Source organism: Camellia sinensis, chromosome 15, assembly GCF_055761805.1.
Source record: "Camellia sinensis isolate YWXY chromosome 15, ASM5576180v1, whole genome shotgun sequence".
Taxonomy (NCBI): Eukaryota; Viridiplantae; Streptophyta; class Magnoliopsida; order Ericales; family Theaceae; genus Camellia; species Camellia sinensis.
Window position 1 is genome coordinate 24751135 of NC_138975.1, and position 20741 is coordinate 24771875.

General features: G+C 42.7%; 1 protein-coding gene and 1 long non-coding RNA gene across 2 annotated transcripts; both read right to left on the minus strand.

Annotated features, from left to right (window-relative positions):
- Positions 1 to 101: 101 nt before the first annotated feature.
- Positions 102 to 9218, minus strand: LOC145813398 (uncharacterized). Its single transcript, XR_014356412.1, has 2 exons — positions 6535 to 9218; positions 102 to 1125 (listed from the first exon to the last, which is right to left on the minus strand). It is a non-coding gene; the product is annotated as an uncharacterized LOC145813398 (long non-coding RNA).
- On the minus strand, positions 3986 to 6318 carry LOC145813397 (uncharacterized). Its single transcript, XM_082908718.1, has 2 exons — positions 4579 to 6318; positions 3986 to 4300 (listed from the first exon to the last, which is right to left on the minus strand). Exons 1-2 carry the CDS (start codon positions 5708 to 5710, stop codon positions 4263 to 4265), a joined length of 1170 nt encoding a protein of 389 aa, XP_082764844.1. The 5' UTR covers positions 5711 to 6318; the 3' UTR covers positions 3986 to 4262.
- Positions 9219 to 20741: the final 11523 nt, after the last annotated feature.

The window sequence follows — 20741 nt, forward strand, 5'->3', positions numbered from 1 at the left end:
ATGGGCCTGGACTGCATATATAATATCACTTCGTCCCATAATCAATACCGAGTGTTGATTTTAAAAATAATAACCAATACTATTTTACTGTGAAGTCATAATTAAAGCATAAGAAGTATTTTATTTTTTTTGAACAGAGCAGAAAATTCAATAAGAAACAACAGATAAAGCCCTCTGCAAGGCTACAGGAGGGTTAACAGCCCAATTGGCTGGTAAAAGGTCCCTAAGGGCTGTTCTTGTTGTCCAATGAGCTACCCCATTAGCTTGTCTAGGATACCAGCAAAAAGACAACCCGTGACTGGCCGCTAACTCATGAATATCATGGAAAATTATAGCACAATCCCAAGAAGGGTCGTTCTCTGAAACACTTAGCATAATTGCTAATCTGTTGTCCCCAGCTATCTCCACTTGGGAGAGGTTGAGTTCATGGATCATGAGACAAGCCCAGCAGATAGCAAGCGCTTCTCCTTGTAAAGCTGATGAGGTATTCACCTTGCGAACAAAACCTTTAACCAAAGAGCCCTGCCAGTCCCGTAGCAATACTGCAATAGCTGCTAAGGGGGAATTAGGCTAAAAAACAACATCACAATTTGCTTTTGAGTTTGCCTTGTGAAGATGGAGTCCATTTGAGCTCAAGAGGTGATTGGAGGGGAAATGGAGAAGCCTGGGGGAGTTGTTTGTTGCTAAACTCCTCAAACTCTGCACAGTTATGGTTAGCCCTTAAGACAATTGAAATAGGGTCTACTAGAATATAATTGAAACGGCATTGTTCCTTTCCTTCCAGATATGCCAAGCAACACAAACAATTCAACTGAAACAAGCCAAAAGCTCAAATCTGTTGTGATCTCCAAGAAGAAAGTCACATGTCCACTAGGTTGCAGATGTTATGTCCCTTGTATTGAGTCTCAGACCCACACACCTAAACCAAACTGCTTGAGTCCATGGACACCCAAAGAGTAGATACTCCACTGTCTTAGAATCAACATGGCAAATAGGGCAAACACCATCTTTACTACACCTTCGCAGCCTGAGATTATGCTTTATTGCCAAGAGGTTATTGCAAACTTGCCACCAGAAATGTTTGAGTTTGGGTAAGATATGCAGGTTCCACAGCATCTTCCATGCCTTATGAAAGACAATTTATGAAAGACAAATTGCGAGAGTAATATTGAAATAGAATTGTAATGTAAACTCTGTGTATTGAAACAAGATTAAGGCTCCATTATATAGGAGCTTGTTACAGGAACATTATGATTGATACACTTGAATATAATAAGAAAAGGGGCCGAAAGATGGCCGCTCGCCGAAAGCAAGCCGAAAGCAAAAGGGAATCCTATTCTGTTGTCTAGGCTATAATATATTATATACAATTGTATATTATTATATTCTTATTCTTATATTAACAGCCCCCCTCAAACTCAAGGAGGACAAACATCAACCAACTGGAGTTTGGAGACAAGTTCAACGAAGCGGCCAGGAGAATGGGCTTTAGTGAAGATATCAGCAGGTTGATCAGCAGAGGAGATTGGATGGAGATGGATAGTACCATGAGTGACGTGTTGACGAATAAAATGACAGTCAATCTCAATGTGCTTGGTGCGATCATGAAAAACATCATTGTGAGCAATTTGAAGAGCACTTTGATTGTCACAAAAGAGGGCAGTAGCGCCAGAGGGGGAAATACCTATGTCAGCAAGAAGCCAACGAAGCCAGAGAAGTTCCTGAGTAGTATCAGCAAGAGCACGATATTCAGCCTCAGTACTGGAGCGAGCAGTAAGAGATTGTTTCTTGCTGCGCCACGAAATAAGAGAATCACCCAAGAAAAAGCAGAACCCGGTAGTAGACCGCCGGTCAGTAGGATCCCCAGCCCAATCAGCATCAGAAAAGGCACGAAGCTGGAGAGAGGAGCGGGCGGAATAATGAAGTCCATGAAACAAGGTACCTTTGAGATAACGAAGGATACGAACTAATGCAGCATAATGAGGGGTACGAGGAGCGGACATAAACTGGCTGACAATATGAACAGCATAGGCAATATCAGGACGAGTAACAGTGAGATAGACAAGGCTGCCAACCAGCTGTCGATATAGGGTAGCATCAGATAGAAGAGTGCCATCAAGAGGTGTAAGACGACTCTGAGGCTCCAGGGGAGTGGAGGCAGTCTTGCAATCCGTAAGACCAGCGCGGGTGAGAAGATCAGAGGTATACTTAGCCTGAGAGAGAAAAGACCCCGTGGAATCATGGAAGATTTCAAGACCCAAGAAATAGCTGAGAGGACCAAGGTCTTTCATCTCGAAATGACGGCTAAGAAACTGTTTAAGGCATACAATACCATCAAGATCGTCACCGGTGATAATCATATCATCCACATAAAGGAGAAGCAAGGTGGTCCCTTGAGCAGTTTTCCGGATAAAAAGAGCAGTATCATAAGAACTGGAGGTGAAACCACAGTCATGAATAGTAGAACTGAACTTGGCAAACCAAGCGCGCGGAGCTTGTTTGAGACCATATAGAGCACGCTGAAGTTTGCAAACTTTATGAGGTGGATAAGAAGACCCAGGGGGAGGTTGCATGTAGACTTCCTCAAGAAGAACACCATTAAGGAAAGCATTTTTCACGTCCATCTAATAAAGATCCCAGTGTCGGGCGGTAGCAACCGCAATCAGGCTGCGAACAGAGGTGAGACGAGCAACAGGAGCAAAGGTCTCCTCATAGTCAATACCATATTCTTGGTTGAAGCCTTTTGCAACAAGGCGGGCTTTGTAGCGCTCAATAGTACCATCAGAGCAAGTTTTGATTTTGTAGACCCATTTGCAACCAATAGCAGTCTTGCTAGGAGGAAGATCAACAATGTCCCAAGTGTGGGTTTTGTCTAAAGCCTGCAATTCATCAGTCATAGCTTGCTGCCAAAGAGGATTAGAGCGAGCCTCACGATAGGAGGTCGGTTCATAAGTAGAAAAAGCAGTAGAACCAACAATAAAGTCACGAAGACGAGTGGAAGGTTGTATTACCCGGTGTGGTCGAGTAGAGGTAGGAGGAGCCAGAGGGAGAGACTCACCAGGAGGGGAGGACCCCGAGGGAGCAAGAGCAGGACCATCAGAGGGAGCAGGTGCATGGGACAGACCAGAAGGCAAGGCAGTCTCAAGAGGTGTTGGAGGAAGCTCATCAGAGGACTCGAGAGAGGCCGGCAAGGGCGATGAAGGAAGCTCATCCGAGAACAGATCCATGGAAGGGTCAGTAAAAAACAGAGAGGGTGAGGGAACGGACAAACGGAAGAGAGAGAGAGAGAGGAAAACATTTTGTGTTCCCAAAAGATGACATGACGAGAGATACGGAGTCGCTGGGAGAGAGGATCCCAACAACGATACCCCTTGTGTTCAATACCATAGCCTAAGAAGCAACAAAGGCGAGAACGTGGTTCAAGTTTGGTACGTTCATGAGGTTGAAGAAGAACAAAACAGGCAGATCCAAAGACCCTAAGGTTGGTGTAAGGGGGACGGGTGCCATGCAGACGTTCATAAGGAGTGTGATTATGAATGACAGGTGTAGGGATACAGTTGATAGTATAAGCAGCAGTGAGAGCTGCCTCTCCCCAAAAATGTTCCGGACAAGAGGAAGACAAAAGGAGAGCTCGAGTAGTGTCAAGAATATGTCGATGTTTCCGTTCAGCACGCCCATTTTGTTGGGACGTACCGGGACAGGAACGATGAGGTTGAGTACCATGACTCTGAAGAAAGGAAAGAAAGTCAAAATCTTTATATTCCATGGCATTGTCAGAGCGAAAAAGCTTAATAGTTTTAGAAAATTGTGTTTTAACCATTGTAGCAAAATTGTAATAAAGTTGTTTGAGCTCAGAGCGATTTTTCATAAGAAACAACCAGGTGAAACGGGAAAAATCATCAATAAAAACAACAAAATAGCGTGCACCTCCCATAGTAGGAGTAGGAGAAGGTCCCCAAATATCAGAATGAATGAGATCAAATGGTGCAAGAGAAACAGAGTCACTTTTATTAAACGACAAAGCAGGTTGTTTGGCAAGTTGACAGGACACACAATCTAAAACATCAGAACTTACAGGACCTAACTGACCACTGGAAATTAGAGATTTTAAACGACCAACAGAAAGATGGCCTAAACGACAATGCCAAAGCTGAAAAGGAGATAATGGAGGAGCAGTGGTAGCAGTGGTAGCAGTGGTAGGAGCTGTGATTTGAGAGGAATCTGGAACATGAAGATGGATGAGTTCGTAGAGACGTCCATGCTTACGGCCGATCCCAAGAGTTTGCCCCGTCCGAGGGTCCTGCACCAAACAACCAGTACGGGAAAAGGTAACAGTTAGACCATGCTCACATAATTGACTAATGGAGATAAGATTTAAAGTAAGAGCAGGCATAAGATAGACATGGGATAAAGATAAGTGAGAGGTTGAAACAGAACTAACATGACTTACAGACAGAAGAGACCCATCAGCAGTATGGATAGAAGGAACAAGAGGAGTAGAAGAAAGAGGAGTAAAAATAGTAGGGTCAAACGTCATGTGATTACAACAAGCAGAGTCAAAGTGCCAAGAAGTGTTACCTGCGGTGACAGATAAAGCAGTAGATGGAGGAGTACCGGAATTCTGCAAAAAATGTTGAAACATGGCTGCGACATCAGTTTGAGAGAAGACTGGAGTGGAAGGGTCCATAGGGACCGAGGAAGGTAAATCCTCTGAGGCAGCAGCAGCAGTTCGTTGGGCAGGCATTGGTTTGAACGGAGTCCCAGAACGGTGAGAGTGGCTGCGAGAAAAATTCCCGGTGGAAGGACTATTGCGAGAGACACGGGCTGGATTGCGGAAGCAATCTTGTTGGAGATGACCAGGGCCGGTCTTGTTGCAAAACCGACAAAGACGAACTGGACAATTAACCAGAAGATGAGTCGACGGAAGATGACGGTTGTGACAGTAATTGCAGGCATTGGACCTCTGTGGTGATGGTGAGGAAGGAGAACTTCGAATCTGGGGAGTGGCAAGAACAGAGTCCACAGGGTGTGGATGGAGAGTACCAAATCTGGTTTCCTCGGACAAGAGTTCAGAAATTGCTTGCTCAAGAGTGGGTAAAGGAGTGCGATGAAGGAGAGATGCGCGGACTGGCTCAAATCGGGGAGTGAGAGCCATGAGAAACTGAACTAAGCGCTGTTGGTCACGGTAGGCAGTAAACAAGGTAGCATCCTTAGTACAATCCCACGGAGGTTCAGAAAGAGCGAGCTGATCCCAAGCATAATACATTTGGGAGAGAAAATCATTAATGGTTTGAGTTGTTTCTTGACGCATACCGTGAAGATGACTCAGAAGCTGATATTGGTGAGCAAGGCTAGTAGTTTGATAGCGTTCTTGTAAAAATTCCCAGATTGCTTTGGCAGGAGAGGAAGCAGAGTCAAGTTGGAACCGACCAAACTGAAGGCTGATAGATGTAATAGAAGTATTGCGAAACCAAGTGATGATCTGATAGTTTTTACTATCCCAATCTTCCAGTCGATCGACATATTTGGCAGCGGAGTCCGTGGTAGCGGAATCTGTGGTCCCTTGAACGGGTTTGCATACATCCCCAGTGATGATGCGCCAAAGTTTCTTTCCTTTGAGGAAGCCAGACATAGCTTGTGCCCATAAGACATAATTAGTCCCGTCAAGAATAACAGAAATAGGTTGGGTAGAGGAGTCCAAGCGATCCATGAGCAAAAAATAGCACAAATGAGGGAGAATCGCAAAAAACCGAGAGTACCAGTGAATTCAGATGGTCAAAATTAGTCAGAAAAGGAGTGAACGGACCAAAAATATGACCAGAAAGGCTGAAAATGGAGAAGTCAACGCTGCTGGTCAAACAGGATGGCGCGGCGCACGTTAGCAGAGAGTGGCGCGGCGCACGTTAGCAGGTGAAGACACACGGCGCACGGAAGCAGTCAGGGCTGACGTCAGCTGACGTCAGAAACACGCGGCTCACGTTAGCAGATGAGGCCGCGGCGCACGATAGCACAGGACAGTGTAGGAAGCGCGTAGAGCGCGTCTGGAACGGTCAAGCGCGTGGCCGAATGTTCTGGCGGCGCGTGGTGGCGCGTGAGACGTCAGATGAGGCTGAATCTCGTGGCGTTGGCTTCGTCGTGGAGAGACGAAGGTGGGGGTATGGTCCAATCTGTGTTTTAGGTAAGGGAGAGGTATGCAGCAATCTGCCAAGAAAAATGTGATGCAGAGACTTAGGAAAAATACCTGTGCTCTGATACCATGAAAGACAATTTATGAAAGACAAATTGAGAGAGTAATATTGAAATAGAATTGTAATGTAAACTCTGTGTATTGAAACAAGATTAAGGCTCCATTATATAGGAGCTTGTTACAGGAACATTATGATTGATACACTTGAATATAATAAGAAAAGGGGCCGAAAGATGGCCGCTCGCCGAAAGCAAGCCGAAAGCAAAAGGGAATCCTATTCTGTTGTCTAGGCTATAATATATTATATACAATTGTATATTATTATATTCTTATTCTTATATTAACACCTTATTTTGGACTTGGAAAGAAGATGATGGAGTAGATGAAACCTGGGCATGTTATTCACTTATTGCCACTCGATATCCAGACTTCACAGAGTACTGCCCTTTGAAATCAAAATGCCAAGTGAGATAGTCCTCTCGGTTAAAAACTAATATGGGGATGGTGCTAATTTCCTCCATTTCCGACAATGACACCACTATTTTTAAGGCTGGAATTTCCCAACACTTAGAGTTTTGATTAATGGCATCCTGAACTTTCTCAATTACACAGCCAACTGGTTTCCTACATTGAATGCATAATTTTTTCGCCTGTGGAACCCATTTGTCCTCCCAGAAATTAACTGAGGCCCCATTATTTATCTACTAGCAAAGGGCTTTCCTCAAGACCTCTCGTCCTTCTATGATGCTAGCTTAAGCCCAAGAAGAGCGATTTTCTCACGATGCCTTCATGAAACTTGTGTTAGGATAATAAATACCCTTCAAAAATCTTGCACAGTAGGAATTGGGAAATTTGATAAGCCTCTAGCCCTAACGTGCAAGAAGAGCTTTGTTAAAAGTGTGTAAGTCGTGAAATCCCATTCCACAAAGGAGTTTAGGAATTGACATGTTATTCCAAGCTGTCCAATGCATTCCTTTTCTACTAGGGTCCCCTTTCCACCAAAAGTTGCTAATGATTGTATTCATAGATGCACACAACTTCTTTGGGAATAGGAAGCAAGACATAGCAAATGATAGAATGGCTTAAGCTACTACCTTGATCAAGATTTGATGCCATGTTTGAGAGAGCAATTTTGATTTCCATCCCTGGAGTTTGCCCATCATTCTCTCCACCAGGTAGGTATACGTCCCACACCGCAATCTCCCACAACAAGAAGGGATTCCCAAATATTTTGCCTCGTCTCTAACAGATGGCATTCTTAGCAGCTCACAAATATGACCTTGAGTGCCCATGTTAACGAAAGTTGAAAATTGAACCCCTAACTTCTCAAAATTTATCCTCTAGCCCAAAGCCCCACAATAGATCCTTAATATGTGTAAAACATTGTGACACTGTTGTAGATCTGCTTTTAAGAAAAGAAGGACATCATCCGCAAAGAGGAGGTGAGAAAGACTTGGGCATGAGCGTCTCACCTTGATTCTAGAAAACTGAATTAACAATACACTCTATTGTAGAAGCCTTGAGAGGACATCTACCACTAGAATAAAGAGGTAAGGAGATAAAAGGTCACTCTGTTGAAGTCCCCTTAATGGTTTGAAAGTGGTGCGCTTCTCCTCATTTGCAAAAATTAAAAAAGAGACTAGTGACACATTCCATAACCCATCTAATCCATTGATCGCAAAAGCCCGTCCTCTACATCAGCGCTTGGAGAAAATCCCATTGTCCTCGGTCATATGCCTTGTTGAAATCTAGTTTCACTGTCATATCTGGATTGCTGTCTCTTTTCTGAATCTTGAGAAGATGAAAGGCTTCATGAGCAATGAGGATATTTTCTTGGATCATTCTAACTGATACAAAGGCTGATTGATTCGGCAAAATAATATTGCTTAGCACTCTTTTCAACTTATTAGCCAAAATTTTGGTTATGATCTTGAGACTGAAATTGAAGAGCCTAATAGGCCTGAAATAAGATGATCTAACTGGGGCTTTTGTTTTGGGTATAAGAACTAAATTTGTCTGATTGATCTTCTTCAATAAGAAACCACTTTTGAAGAAACTCTTAGTTGCTTTGCATATCAGGGCCAATCTCATCCCAAAATATTTGGTAGAACATGCTAGGGTACCCATCTAGCCCTAGTGCCTTATTTGCTCCGATCTGAAAGACCATGGCCTTGATTTTCACATCAAAAACACATCTAGTCAAGGCATAATTCATTTCTTTAGTTATTACTAGGCTAATTCCCACCAATGCCTCATCCATATCCCTGTGGCCCTCTATAGTGAATAGCTACGAGAAATAGCTATGGAAATGAGCATTGATGTCATCCTCTATAGCTAGCTATACTTCCTCCTCAGTTTGTAATTTCATCAGTTGGTTCCTTTGGCGTCGCTGAGTGAAAGTAGCATGAAAAAACGTTGTATTTTTGTCCCCATAAGATAGCCAATTAATGCGAGACCTATGATGAACATAAATTTCCTCTCTTTGCAGTAGCTCTTCAATGTTGACTTTAAGTTTAAGTTGCTCTCGCACATTGTCCTCAGTGGGAGGTTGGTCTTGGGCTAAATTAAGCTTCTCTTTTAAAATAGCTATTTGGGTTTTAGAACTACCGAACTCAGTTCTACTCCACGAAGAGAGATTAGGCTGACAGGTTTTGAGCAATTTAACCAATTGAAACATTGGAGAGCCATACACACACTGACTCTAAGACCTTCTTACAACATTACCACATTCAGCGTTTGTAAGCCACATGGCTTCAAATTTAAAAAGCCGAGGAATCTTCTTTGGAGGAACACAACATTGGATTAATAATGGGCAATGATTCGATCAACACATCTTGGTGATCTGCAAAGCTAGTAACACACACGTCAATCGACACTTTGTGGCTCGAAGACCTCCCAACTTGCTTCCAACGTCTATCCACGAGTTAGGTTGCTAATAAAAGAGATTTTCCCTTACTCTACCCACACTGTATTGTCGGAGCCCTAGAAACCTCCACTTTTATCAACTTTAGTGGTCGAAATGACTGGGACATCTCATCCTCTGGTTTCCTCTTTAGAGATAGGTCTTGAAATAAATGAGCCATGCATTTTTCTACCAGAGGGTCCACTGATATCCGATTTGGGCTAGTATTTGGGCTTAGTTCTTCAATTTCAATTATCGATTTGGGCTTCTCACCTCCTAAATGTGTATAGGCCTGAGTGAGAGGTGACTCCAATTCCGCTGGTTCAATAACAAAATAACTGGGCTTAAAACCTTCCACATATTGAATAGGCTGCCCTTGAGTTCTCACATTGCTGGCTTTATAGGCCTCCAACACCAAGCCCATTTTTGCCATGCTATCCATGTGCCCTAAGCTCTCATCAAGCCCACATCCGTTATCTAACTCATTTTGAGTCGTCTCTACCAAGGAACTAATTTTGTCACCATGTGAATATCTCTTTCCACTTTCTAACCTTACAAAGTGTGTACAAGGACAATTTGAGGTAGATGGTGCATCCACGTTTGTATGACTTGTACTGGGTGTGGCCACCTGGTCCGTTGTACTCTTAGTCATTGATCCCATTTCCGAAGGCCTGAACCTAAATTTTCAGCGGCCTTCCTTTACTAAATTCTTCACTACAACCTTTGTTCTATCCAGTCATTCCCTGGTTTGCTCCATAGTCAATCCCAATTTCGGAGCTCGTCCCGCCCTTAGATCAGGGCCTATAGACACCCCATTTTTTATGGCTCTTACAACTTAGACGTCCTCGCATGCACACCCGATGATAAGTTTATTTGCTCGCCAAGTGCTCGAAGTCCTCAGCAAAATCGCACAACTTTGAGCCTTTCAAACCCTACACCATTTTTGCCTCATTTCTGGACCATACCTTGGTCTTTCTAGCCTGCAACCTCTGGTGGCCTGGCGGCCATCCCTAGAGGCTGTCAGCCATCACTTTTGGGCTGCCAACCACCAGTGTGTTTTGCAGATATTATATGTCAGTTGTGCAAGCTGTTTGCACAAATGCATGCATCTTCACCCACGTATAGGGCTGGATATTTTTTAGGGAATTACTTGGTTCTCTATATATAGAAGACCTCCCATATTGTTTTGAAGGTTAGAAAATTTTGTGCTTAAAAATTTTCCTCTCTCTCTACCAAATCTCTACACTTTTGCCTACAATTCTTCAACCTTTGCATATACACCCTTAACCAAATCTCTTAACCTTTGAGTTGAGGTACTTTTGAGCTTGGTTTGAGCTCTAGAGGGTGTTGTTTGCTTGTGTTGTTGCTTGGAATTGCTTCTTCTCTTCAAGAGGTATAAGGCTCTACCTATTTGCTTGTTTTCTCTACTTTCTTTCTTACTATTTTTCCATTGTTTTGGGCTATCAAAACTCTGTGTTTTTTGGGCTGAAACTTGGGTTTAAGGCCATTAGAGGTTAGGGAGTTGATAGCCCTTCTTTGTACCCTGTTTTGAAGGCCTTTGCCTTTGTGTTTCCCACCCTTTTACTATCTTTTTCCAAGCTTTTAAACACTGGTTTTCAGAGCTTTTTCAATAGCCAAAGTCATGTTTTGAAGTCTAAATTTTAAGGGGTTAGCCTCCCCTCCTTGTGTCTTGTTTACTAGCCTAGTTGGTGCCATGTTTTAGTATTTTAATCTAGCTTGTTTTAGCTCAATTCCAACATGTTTTATAACATATTTTAGCCTTATTTAGCACTGTTTTGGGCTGTTGTTTGCATTTGAGTTTTGCTTTGCGCGCTTCTAGTGTAATAGTCCTCATAAGCTTGATGTTTTAGGTCTTAGACATCACTTATTTGAGTTGATAGCACTTATTTTGGGCTTTTCATACTTCATTTCAGCACTAATAATCTCTGCAACCTCCTTCCATTCTTGGCATTTTATTTTGCTTTAAAAGTGGTTTCAAGTCACTGGCTTGCCCAAGTATGAAATTGAGGTTTCATACTTAATGGTTTAATCCTTTACGGGGTTCATTACCAATGGTATGATACTTCTTTCATGCCCAAAGTAACTTGTGTTTTGAGCCCTCTTTCCATTAGAGGACTTTAATTCACCATTGGACTTAATTGAATTAAATGATGGTTGCTAAATTAAAATGAGCAACTAAAACTTGGGACTTAAAGTGAGCATGACAATAATTTGGTTGTGTTCAATCTGAAGTTAATTGAACACATGGAAACTTGGACCATTTCATACTTGCTAGTGATGAAATGATCCAAGTCTCCAAGGTCGACTTCTTTCCTTGATCATTCATGAAAGGGAGGAGGTTTGTGTCTTTTGTTGCATTTATTGAACTTGCACACTTTGATTCACAAGCCATCATACAATGAAATTGCTTGAGTTGGTGGTTTGTAGCTTAAGTTCATCACTCATTGGATTTGCTCATGAAAATGAGGGGTGAATTGTGCAAACAAATCCTTGAAATGCCCTGTATATGCTCTATTTGTCCTCTGTTGCAACAGAATGAACCTGTGCAGCAGTGGCCAGCAGGCCACTTTTCATGGCCGGTAGGTGGCCGACAGACCACCTTTGATGGCCGGCAAGCCACTTTTATGGCCGGCAGATGGCCAGCAATCTTCATCTTTGGCCGGCCAATCGTTGGTGCAAAATTAAGCAGTACGTTGGTAAGGTAGAGCAGAGTGAGCAGCAATGTTGGTGTTCAATTGTGCAAACAGAGGCATTCAGAAGCAAAATAGTGGCTTTTCGGGTGGAAACTAAGCATGCACATGAACATCTCTCATTTCCCGAGGCGGAGTAATTAATTGGCTAGTTTAATTATTAATTGCACTTGTGTTGTAATTATTTAATTAGTTAAAGTAGTTAACTAGTTGTGTTTAGTTAATTCAAGTGTTGTAATAATTGGTTAAGTGATTTAGCTAGTTATTCATTTCGGTTTGTAAGAATTTGATTAATTAACTTAGCTTCAATTAGTTAGCTAGTTAGTTGGTTTATTCATTCGGACTCTCCTTCGTGAGAGCGCAATGTAATAATGTGTATGTCTTCCAACCCCACGTCTTTCTCGCTGTGGACGCGCCCCTTGGGCCTATGCTTTTCCACAGTTCGGACTCATTTTGTCACGGTTCTGAATCTAGTCTTTCAAAGTGCAATGCAAGACTGATAAATCACCAAAGAGTCCAAATCCGGCAAATCGTTTTGGAAAATAGATTTTTAAGAAAGAAGTGTCAAACATGGACTGCTTTGCCAGATACAGAGTCGCCACCTAAATATTTCATTTTGGGGGAATTTAGAAAACCCTAACTCGTTGCCTAAGGCCACGTGTCCGTCATCACCAAAGTTGCCTCAGCTCGGGAACTTAGGTATGATTGGGGAAGGTCAGCTATGAGCACCCCCGCTCGCCCGATCCGAAGATCGACCTGTACTAAGCATGATATCGAGTTTTTGAAAACACATGTGTTCTTGTTCCTGTTAATTAGCTAGAATTACTATGTGATGCGCACAGCAAAACAAGTATAGACTAGATCTCCTAATTTGGAACAAGGCATCGCATATCCGTTTGTTTGGAAAATGGTTTGAACTTTGCTACTCGTAAGTAGGCTAAAATGCGAATTTCAATGAATTGTTCCAATTCAAGCAATCCAACCTTCACCCACAGGCATTCAAGCAGTTTAACACATAAGCAGTTAGCCTCATGGCAAGCATGCTATCATGGCAATCAATGACACACATACAGTATGCTAAAGCATAAAAGCTTACCTAGTACTCCGAGCCAAAAAAGAAACTAGTTAGTAATCAATGCATGATCCTAGTTCATGTTAAGATGGCTAATGCAGCACATGCAAAATGCAACTAGAAATAGGCTCGGCTATCCTAAAATAGCATGTGAGATTTAACTTGGTACATGTATTCAAGTAAGAATTGAAATACAGCGCAGTTAGTATGATGCGCCGAGCCCGATGTATACAAGATAGATGAATGATGCAAACATGCAAAGCATAAGGATGCTAGATAGATGAATGGATGCAAACATGCAAAGCATAAGTACGCTAATTGAAACATGACCTAAAACTAACCAACAAAAGCAGGTAAGTAAAAGGGAGAAAGAAATGGAGGTTGGAAGACATGCATACACGCACGCACACTTATTACAAAATTGGCCCTCTCGACGGAAGGTCCGAATGAATAATACATGCCGGCTAATTAACTAACTAACAAGCTAATTAATTATTACATAACCGAATGAATTAATAAGCGAACTACTTATTAATTATTACAACACTTAATTAATTAACGCATTAATTAATTACGAAATGAAGCTAACTAGCAAGTAAGGAAAACAGTAAACAATGTTGTTCCAGCTCTATTTGGAGGAGAAGAGGATGCATGCTCGGTTGCCGCCCCGAAAAGCTCTCTGAATGCTCTCTAGAGGCTCTGTCTGCAGGGTGTCCTTGTGAACTTGCTGCTGAACCTTACCAAAACCAGTCTAGGGAGTGCATCAGTGGCCTACCGGCCATGGGGAGCTGCTGCCGACCACCTGCCGGCCAAAGATGGCACACTGCCGGCCAATGATGAGGAGGTGCCGGCCATTTGTAAGGCACTGTCAGCCACTGATGTGCTGGGACACCGAGCTGCAGCAAAGCACAAAATAGAGAAAATTGAGGGTCTCCCAAGGGTATGTATGCACTATGCCACCCCATATCACCTCGAAACATCAAGAGAGAGGCATAGTCGGATCCACGACCATCAATCACACATTCCGATGCATGATGGCCAAAGATCCAACTTGTGCAAATCAATATGAAATGAATGCACAAATAAACACATAAATGCCTAGCACTCTATCATAGATAATCAAGAGCGTCGGCGACCGAGAATTGAGACATGTTTCATCACTTGAAGTATGAAACATCCCTCGTTCCTCGTGCTCGAATTAACACTTAATCCAAACAACAATGCAATGCAAGCATGGCAAACATGCAATACAACTATATGGCATACTCGATGCTAACTTGAACATGTAATCATGCAATATGACTTAAGCATGCAAAATGCATTGTAATAAACATGCAACAACATGTAGTGGAACTAGCATGCGACAACATGCAAAAGGAGCAAGCATACAACAATATGCAAGACAAGCATGCAACAACAACATGAAAGGGATGGACTTAAACCAAAATGGGCAGCTCTCGAATTGGCCCAAATCAGTGGCCAAAATGATGAAACTAAGGCACAAAAGGGCAAGGCAAACATGCACAAGCATTGGCCTATCACGTAGGCCTAAGAACACAACTCTCTGGCATGATGAAAAAGTGATAAACATGGAAGTGTGACAACACTAAAGGCTCCAAAATCAAGTGTGAAATGATGCCAAATCATTCAAACAGCACAAGTAAAGCATGCGAGAGGGCCTAAGGCACAAAGCCATCAAAGGGACTACACAAAGGGCATGAAATACATGGCACAAATGATTGAACCAACCATGGACAGAGGTTAAATAGGTCCAAGTAAAGACTTAAACATGCTGAGATGGAGGCTCAAATACCTAGGCATGCAAGCATACTAGCTAAGCCATAAACTAGGCAATAATGCACAACACTCAAAGGTACTTAAAGCATGATTGAAGTGGGAATATGGCAATGCTATAGGCTCTGAAATGAAGCATTAAATGATGCAAAATAATCTAAATAGCTTAAACATAGCACGCATGAAGCATCAAAAGCACAAAGCTAGCAAGGCCAATTACACTACAGTTATACAAAGCATGAAGAATATGGCAAAGGCAATCCAAAACAGTCCTAGTACATGTTAATATGAGACTAAAACATGCATGGAAGGAAGCCAAAACAAGCCAAAATAGAGGTATGCCATGGCAAAACATCACCAAAAACCTATTGAAATGGAAACAAAACAAGCTAAAATGACATGTCAAAGCATGAAGCATATAAAGCTAGTTTAAGTGATTTACATTACAAGTGTATTGCACATGCATGGAGTGACAAAACCAACCCAAAACAGATCTAAGGTATGGTAAAACATCACCAAAAACCTACTGAAATTGACTCAACACAAGCTAAGCAAACATGCTACTTTGATGAGCTATAAATGGGATTACACTACACATACATGACGCATGAAAAATGTGACCAAACCAGCCATGGACAGGGCCAAGGCAGGTCCTAAAAGTCACAAAAAAAGGCCTAAACCAAGCCTCAAAAATACATAGAGGCATGCTCTTTTGGAAGGCCAAAAATGCAAGCAAACAAGAACCAAAAGAGAGGCGGCCATCCCCTCTAATTTGAGGCCTCAAAACCACATGCCTACCACTAAAAATCCATTGGATTTCAGTGGTTAAAAGGCCAAACCAAGGCTAGCTCAGAGGCCTTAAGGCATGGCTCAAAACAAAGCCAAACAAGGCCAACAAGAGGGTTGAAGACCCCCAACAGCCAAAAGACCTTAAACAAACTTCAAAATCACTCAAATACAAGACTTTTTTCAGTTGAAAGAAAGGCCTAAAAGAGCATGCAAGTATGGCCAAAATGAGGTACAAGAAAGTGCTAAAAAGGGAAAGAAGCTTACCCTTGAAGAACCACTTCGAGACCAGCAACTTCAGGGGCCAAAAACTTACTTTCAGAGCTCAAGAAGTCCTCCCAAGAACCTCAACTTAAAGGTGGTGGTGTATCTCTAAGTGTTGTAGTGTAAAAGTGTAAGGAAAATGAACTTCAAGGCACAATTGGACAACAATAGAGAGAAAGAGAGAGAGATTTTCCTTCTCAAAGTGCTGAACCCCTACTGGGGAGAGGCTCTCCCCTTATATAGAAGAAAGACAATGCAAAGCTTCTTCAAGAAGCTTGGCAAGAGCTTCATCTCTCCATACACGTGTATGGAGGGCAGCTAACAGGATTCCAGCTGGCTCAAAAGATTTGGAGTGAAACCTGCTGAGACAGGGATGGCCGGCAGTGGCTCATTGATGGCTAGCAGGCATCATCAATGGCCGGTAGCAACAAGGGCATGGCTGGCAGTGCCATTCCATGGCCGGCAGTGCACCAAGAAAAGCATTCTGAAAGTGTAGACACCCCATTTTTGACCGTCCTTGAGACTTGGACGTCACCGTTTGAACACTCGGTGATCATCCTTGTTTGTGTTCGTCTTGAGTTCCCGGAGGTCTCAGCCACGCGCCTTGCCTCAAGACCTCTCAACTCGACTGTTTTGTGTTTGGTTTTGCACCAAACACTTGTGTTTTGCTTTTGAGGGGCAGGGAATGGCTTGTTGGCCATCCCCACACCTCACCGACCATGGCTTGAGGCCACCGGCCATTGTTTTGTTGCCATCAGCCAAATGTTTGGCCGACCGGCACTCTTTGTGGTCGGCCGACCATTGTTTTGGCCAATTTGTCATTTTTGGCTGGCCGACCACTGTGCATCTGCTTTTGGCAGATATTTTGTGCCAGCTGTGCTAGCTGGCACCCACTTTGCACCCCCTCTATACACGTGTATGGAGGGATTTCACTCTTGCTTAGCTTGTTTTGTAAGCTTTGCAAGAGTGAATCTCTGTAAAGGGAGGCCTTCTCCTCCCTCCCCAAGGGTTAGAAGGTTGAGTTCCAGAGCTCCGGATTAGGGTTAGCATAGTTGTATCTATTCTATCCCTATATCTCCCTCTCTTCCATATTGTGTGTGTATTAAGGTGTTTTGTTCATAGTTTTGCACACAAACACCTAGAGTTACACTTTCCTTTGGCTACTGAGGTACTAAGGAGTGATTTTCAGAGGTCTTGAGTTGATCTAAGCTTGGAGAAGGGGCTGGAGGGGTCCTTGTGAACAAGGTCTTCAAGGGTAAGAACTTTACCCCTTTATTCCCCATTTTTGCATAGGCTTTTAGCCATCCTTACATCTGTTTTTAAGCTTAACTTATAACATATAAAAGTTCTGATTTTGAGTGCTTAAAATAGTTGTTTAAGGTCGTTTTGGTGTTTGGGGCTGTTTGACCCCTCTTAGGCCTTGTTTGGCCTCTTTTTTGTGCATTTTTGGTGAGCTCCAGGACCACCTTGTTTGGCCCTCCTCACCACTGAAATCCAGAGGGATTTCTGGATTTCAGTGTTGGGGATGGTGCTTTAAGGTCCTAAGGAGGAGAGGGCCATCCCCTCTCCTTGTTGCCTTCAATATGTGTCATTTTAGCCTCATGTGTGAGCATCTTGTTTAAGTTCATGTTGGCCATGTCTTAAGTAGTATTTGTGCTTATTTTGGCATGATATAGCACTATTTTTAATTGGTTTAGACACACCATGCCTGCTTTGCATACTTGTCTTGTAATGCCATTATTTGACTTAACATGTACTTAGCATCTAGACCACTGTGCTCACTTGTTTTGGCTTAGCTTTGTGAAGATTTTATGCATGTTTTGATGTGCTTGAGGTCTGATTTTGGTCATTTTGGCCATCCATGACATCCTTTGTATAGCCACCTTGCATTTTGGCTTGTTAGCCTTGGGTGTGTGAGTGTTGAGCATGCATTATTTGGCTTGTTTCAATGGTTTGGCACCACTTATAGCATCATTTCAGTCATTGTGGCATACTTGTATGCTTGCATTTGATGCTCCTTTAATGCTTTAAAAGGTTGGTGTTTCATGCTCCATGTTCGGACCCTTTTGCATGCCTTTAGACTTAGGCCATTTAGATGCCATCTAGGTGTGCCTTTGACCTTATTTTGGTCTGCCTTGGGGTGGTTTTGAGTCCCCATGGCCCTTTGGGACTTGCTTCATATAGCCATGGTTTAAGCCCCCCTTGGCTTGCCTTGAGTTTTGGACATAGTTGCATGCCTTGTTTGTCTTGTTTAGTTGGTTTGGCACCATCCTTAACATGATTTTCAGAGCTTAGTATGCTTGCCATATGCCCATGTTTGTCCCTTTTAAGTGTGCTTAAAAGTTGCTTCTTTATGCTTAAGTCTTGAACCATGTATCTATGCATGCTCATATGTACATTTGCCTTCATGTGCTTAGCATATTAGCCACTGTTTTGGGCTTAAAAGTTACTCCCTCATGCTTAAGTTTTGGACCATTGTGTGCATGAATGCTCGTGTGTACATTTGCCTTGCATGTGGTCACGTACTTGGCCCATAGGCATGTTGTCACATACTTGGCCCATGGCATGTTGTTGCATGCTTAAAGTTGTGTTGCATTTGGCATGCATTCCCCTTGTAGTTACTTAACATGTTGTAACATGTTCGCTTGATATGTTGTCACATATCATTTGCATGCTTGTTAGCTTGCATACTTGTTACATGCTTGCACCTTCATATTACTTACCCTCATGCTCATATTGCATACTTAGCTCACATGCTTAGGTTGCATTTGGCATGGATGCCTTGCCTCTTGAATCACCATGATTGAGGTTGGTTTCCTTATGTGTTTGTGTGCATTACATTTGACATTAAAATGCACAACTTGGCCTCTTTGGCCATCACGCATTGAAATGCGCGATTGGTGGCCCGAGGGTTAAGGACCATCCTCCTTTGAGTCATGAACATGATAAGGAGGGTGTTGGTGCAACATTTGCTTGAAATACATTGCCATGCCTTGTCTTGTCCTTTACTGCTGTCAAAACAGGATTCTGCAAGCATAGATGGCCGAGAGCAACTTTGAGCTCTCCTTGGGGGAATTCAGTGCCAACCGGCCATGCATTGGTGGCCGAGAGCTCAATAGATGGTCGATGACCACTTTTCCATGGCCAGTGGTGTTCCTCCTTGGCCGGTGACCTTCCACTGTGATCAAAGAGTGTTCCTTGGGACTTGTGAAGTCTTCAGAGGTATAGGACAGTGCAAACAGAGGCAGCAATGGCATGGCAGCAGGTTTCCGGGCAAGGCAAATCGAGCATGCATCATCCACGCATTCCGAGGCAGAGCTGCGGCAGTCTCTTTAGTTTATATTTAGGCTGTTTTTGTAATTAATTTGTTAATTAATTAGAAGTTTTGTAATAATTAATTAGCTAGGATAGTTGGTTCATTATTCGGTTTGTATTATTCTTTTGGTCTCTTCGAGCGAGGGCGAATGTGTAATAAGTGTGGGTGTGTGTGTACATGTCTTCCAACTCCCATTTCTTTCTCCCTTTTACTTACCTACTTTTGATGGTTAGTACTAGGGCATATTTAATTTAGCATACCTTATGCTATGCATGCATGCATTCATTCATCAGTATTGCATGCACCAAGCTCGACGCATCATACTAACTGCATTGTGTTTCAATTCCAAGTTGAATACGTGTTAGTTGTAACATCATCATATGCCATCTTAGAATAGCCGAGCCTATTGTAGTTGCATCTTGCATGTGTTACATTAGCCATCTTAACATGAACTAGGATCATGCATATGATTATTAACTAGTTTCTGTTTTGGCTCGGAGTACTCGGTAAGCTTTTTATGCTTTAGCATCTTGCATGAGTGTAAATGTTAACATGACAGCATGCTTACCATGTGGCTATATGCTTATGTGATATATCTACCTGAATGCCTGTGGGTGAAGGTTGGATTGTTTGAGTTGGAACGAATCGTCGAAATCCATGTTTTAGCCTACTTGCGAGGAGCAAATTTCAAACCAATTTCCAAACAAACAGATATGCGGTGCTTTGTTCCAAATTAGGCGATCTAGTCTATACATGTGTGTTGTGCGTGTCACATAGTAAGATTAGGCTAATAACCGGAATAAGAATGCATAATGTTTTCAAAGCTAGATATCATGGTTAGTAGAGGCCGATCTTTGGATCGGGCAAGTGGGGGTGCTCATAGCTGACCTTCCCCAATCGTACCTAAGTTCTCGAGCCGAGGCAACTTTGGTGATGACGGACACGTGGCCTTAGGCAAACGAGTCAGGGTTTCCTAAATCCCCCAAAACAAAATATTTAGGTAGCGACTCTGTATCTGGCAAAGCAATCCATGTTTGGCACTTCTTTACAAAAATCTGTTTTTCAAAACGATTTGCCGAATTCGGACTCTTTGGTGATTTATCAACCTTGCATTGCACTTTGCAAGACTAGATTCAGAACCGTGACAATTTGAGTCCGAACTGTAGCGTGAGGCCCACGGGCGCGTCTACAGAAAGGACCAAGTCATGGTCCAAGAATGGGGCAGAAAGGATACAAGGTCCGGAAAGCATGAACCTATGATGTTCCGTCGCGAAAGTCGAATACCCGACGAGCAATCGAACTTGTGTCTGGATGTACTTGCAAGCACAATCGAGTCTTGAGGATGGTCAAAAATGGGGTGTCTACAGTTGCCCCTCGTTGATAGAACTCAAAAGTCACAACGTGACGGGAGTGAGTGTCAAAGCCCAGAGACGACCCATTTTTAACAGGGCCGAAGACTCAGGCAGACAATCAATAAAAGCATGCAGAGATGCGCCGGTAGGCTGGGGCAAAATGCAAATGGCATGCACGATGCAATAGCATAACTTATGATTATGCAAAGGAAAACTGTAATGAAGCAGTTATGTAAAATAAATGCAACATTTTAAGCGAATGAATAACAGTCCTACATATTTCAACAGAAAGAATGTAAGAAAATTATGCAACTCTCACCACGTCTCACGCAGAGTGAATACAATACCGTCTAGTTC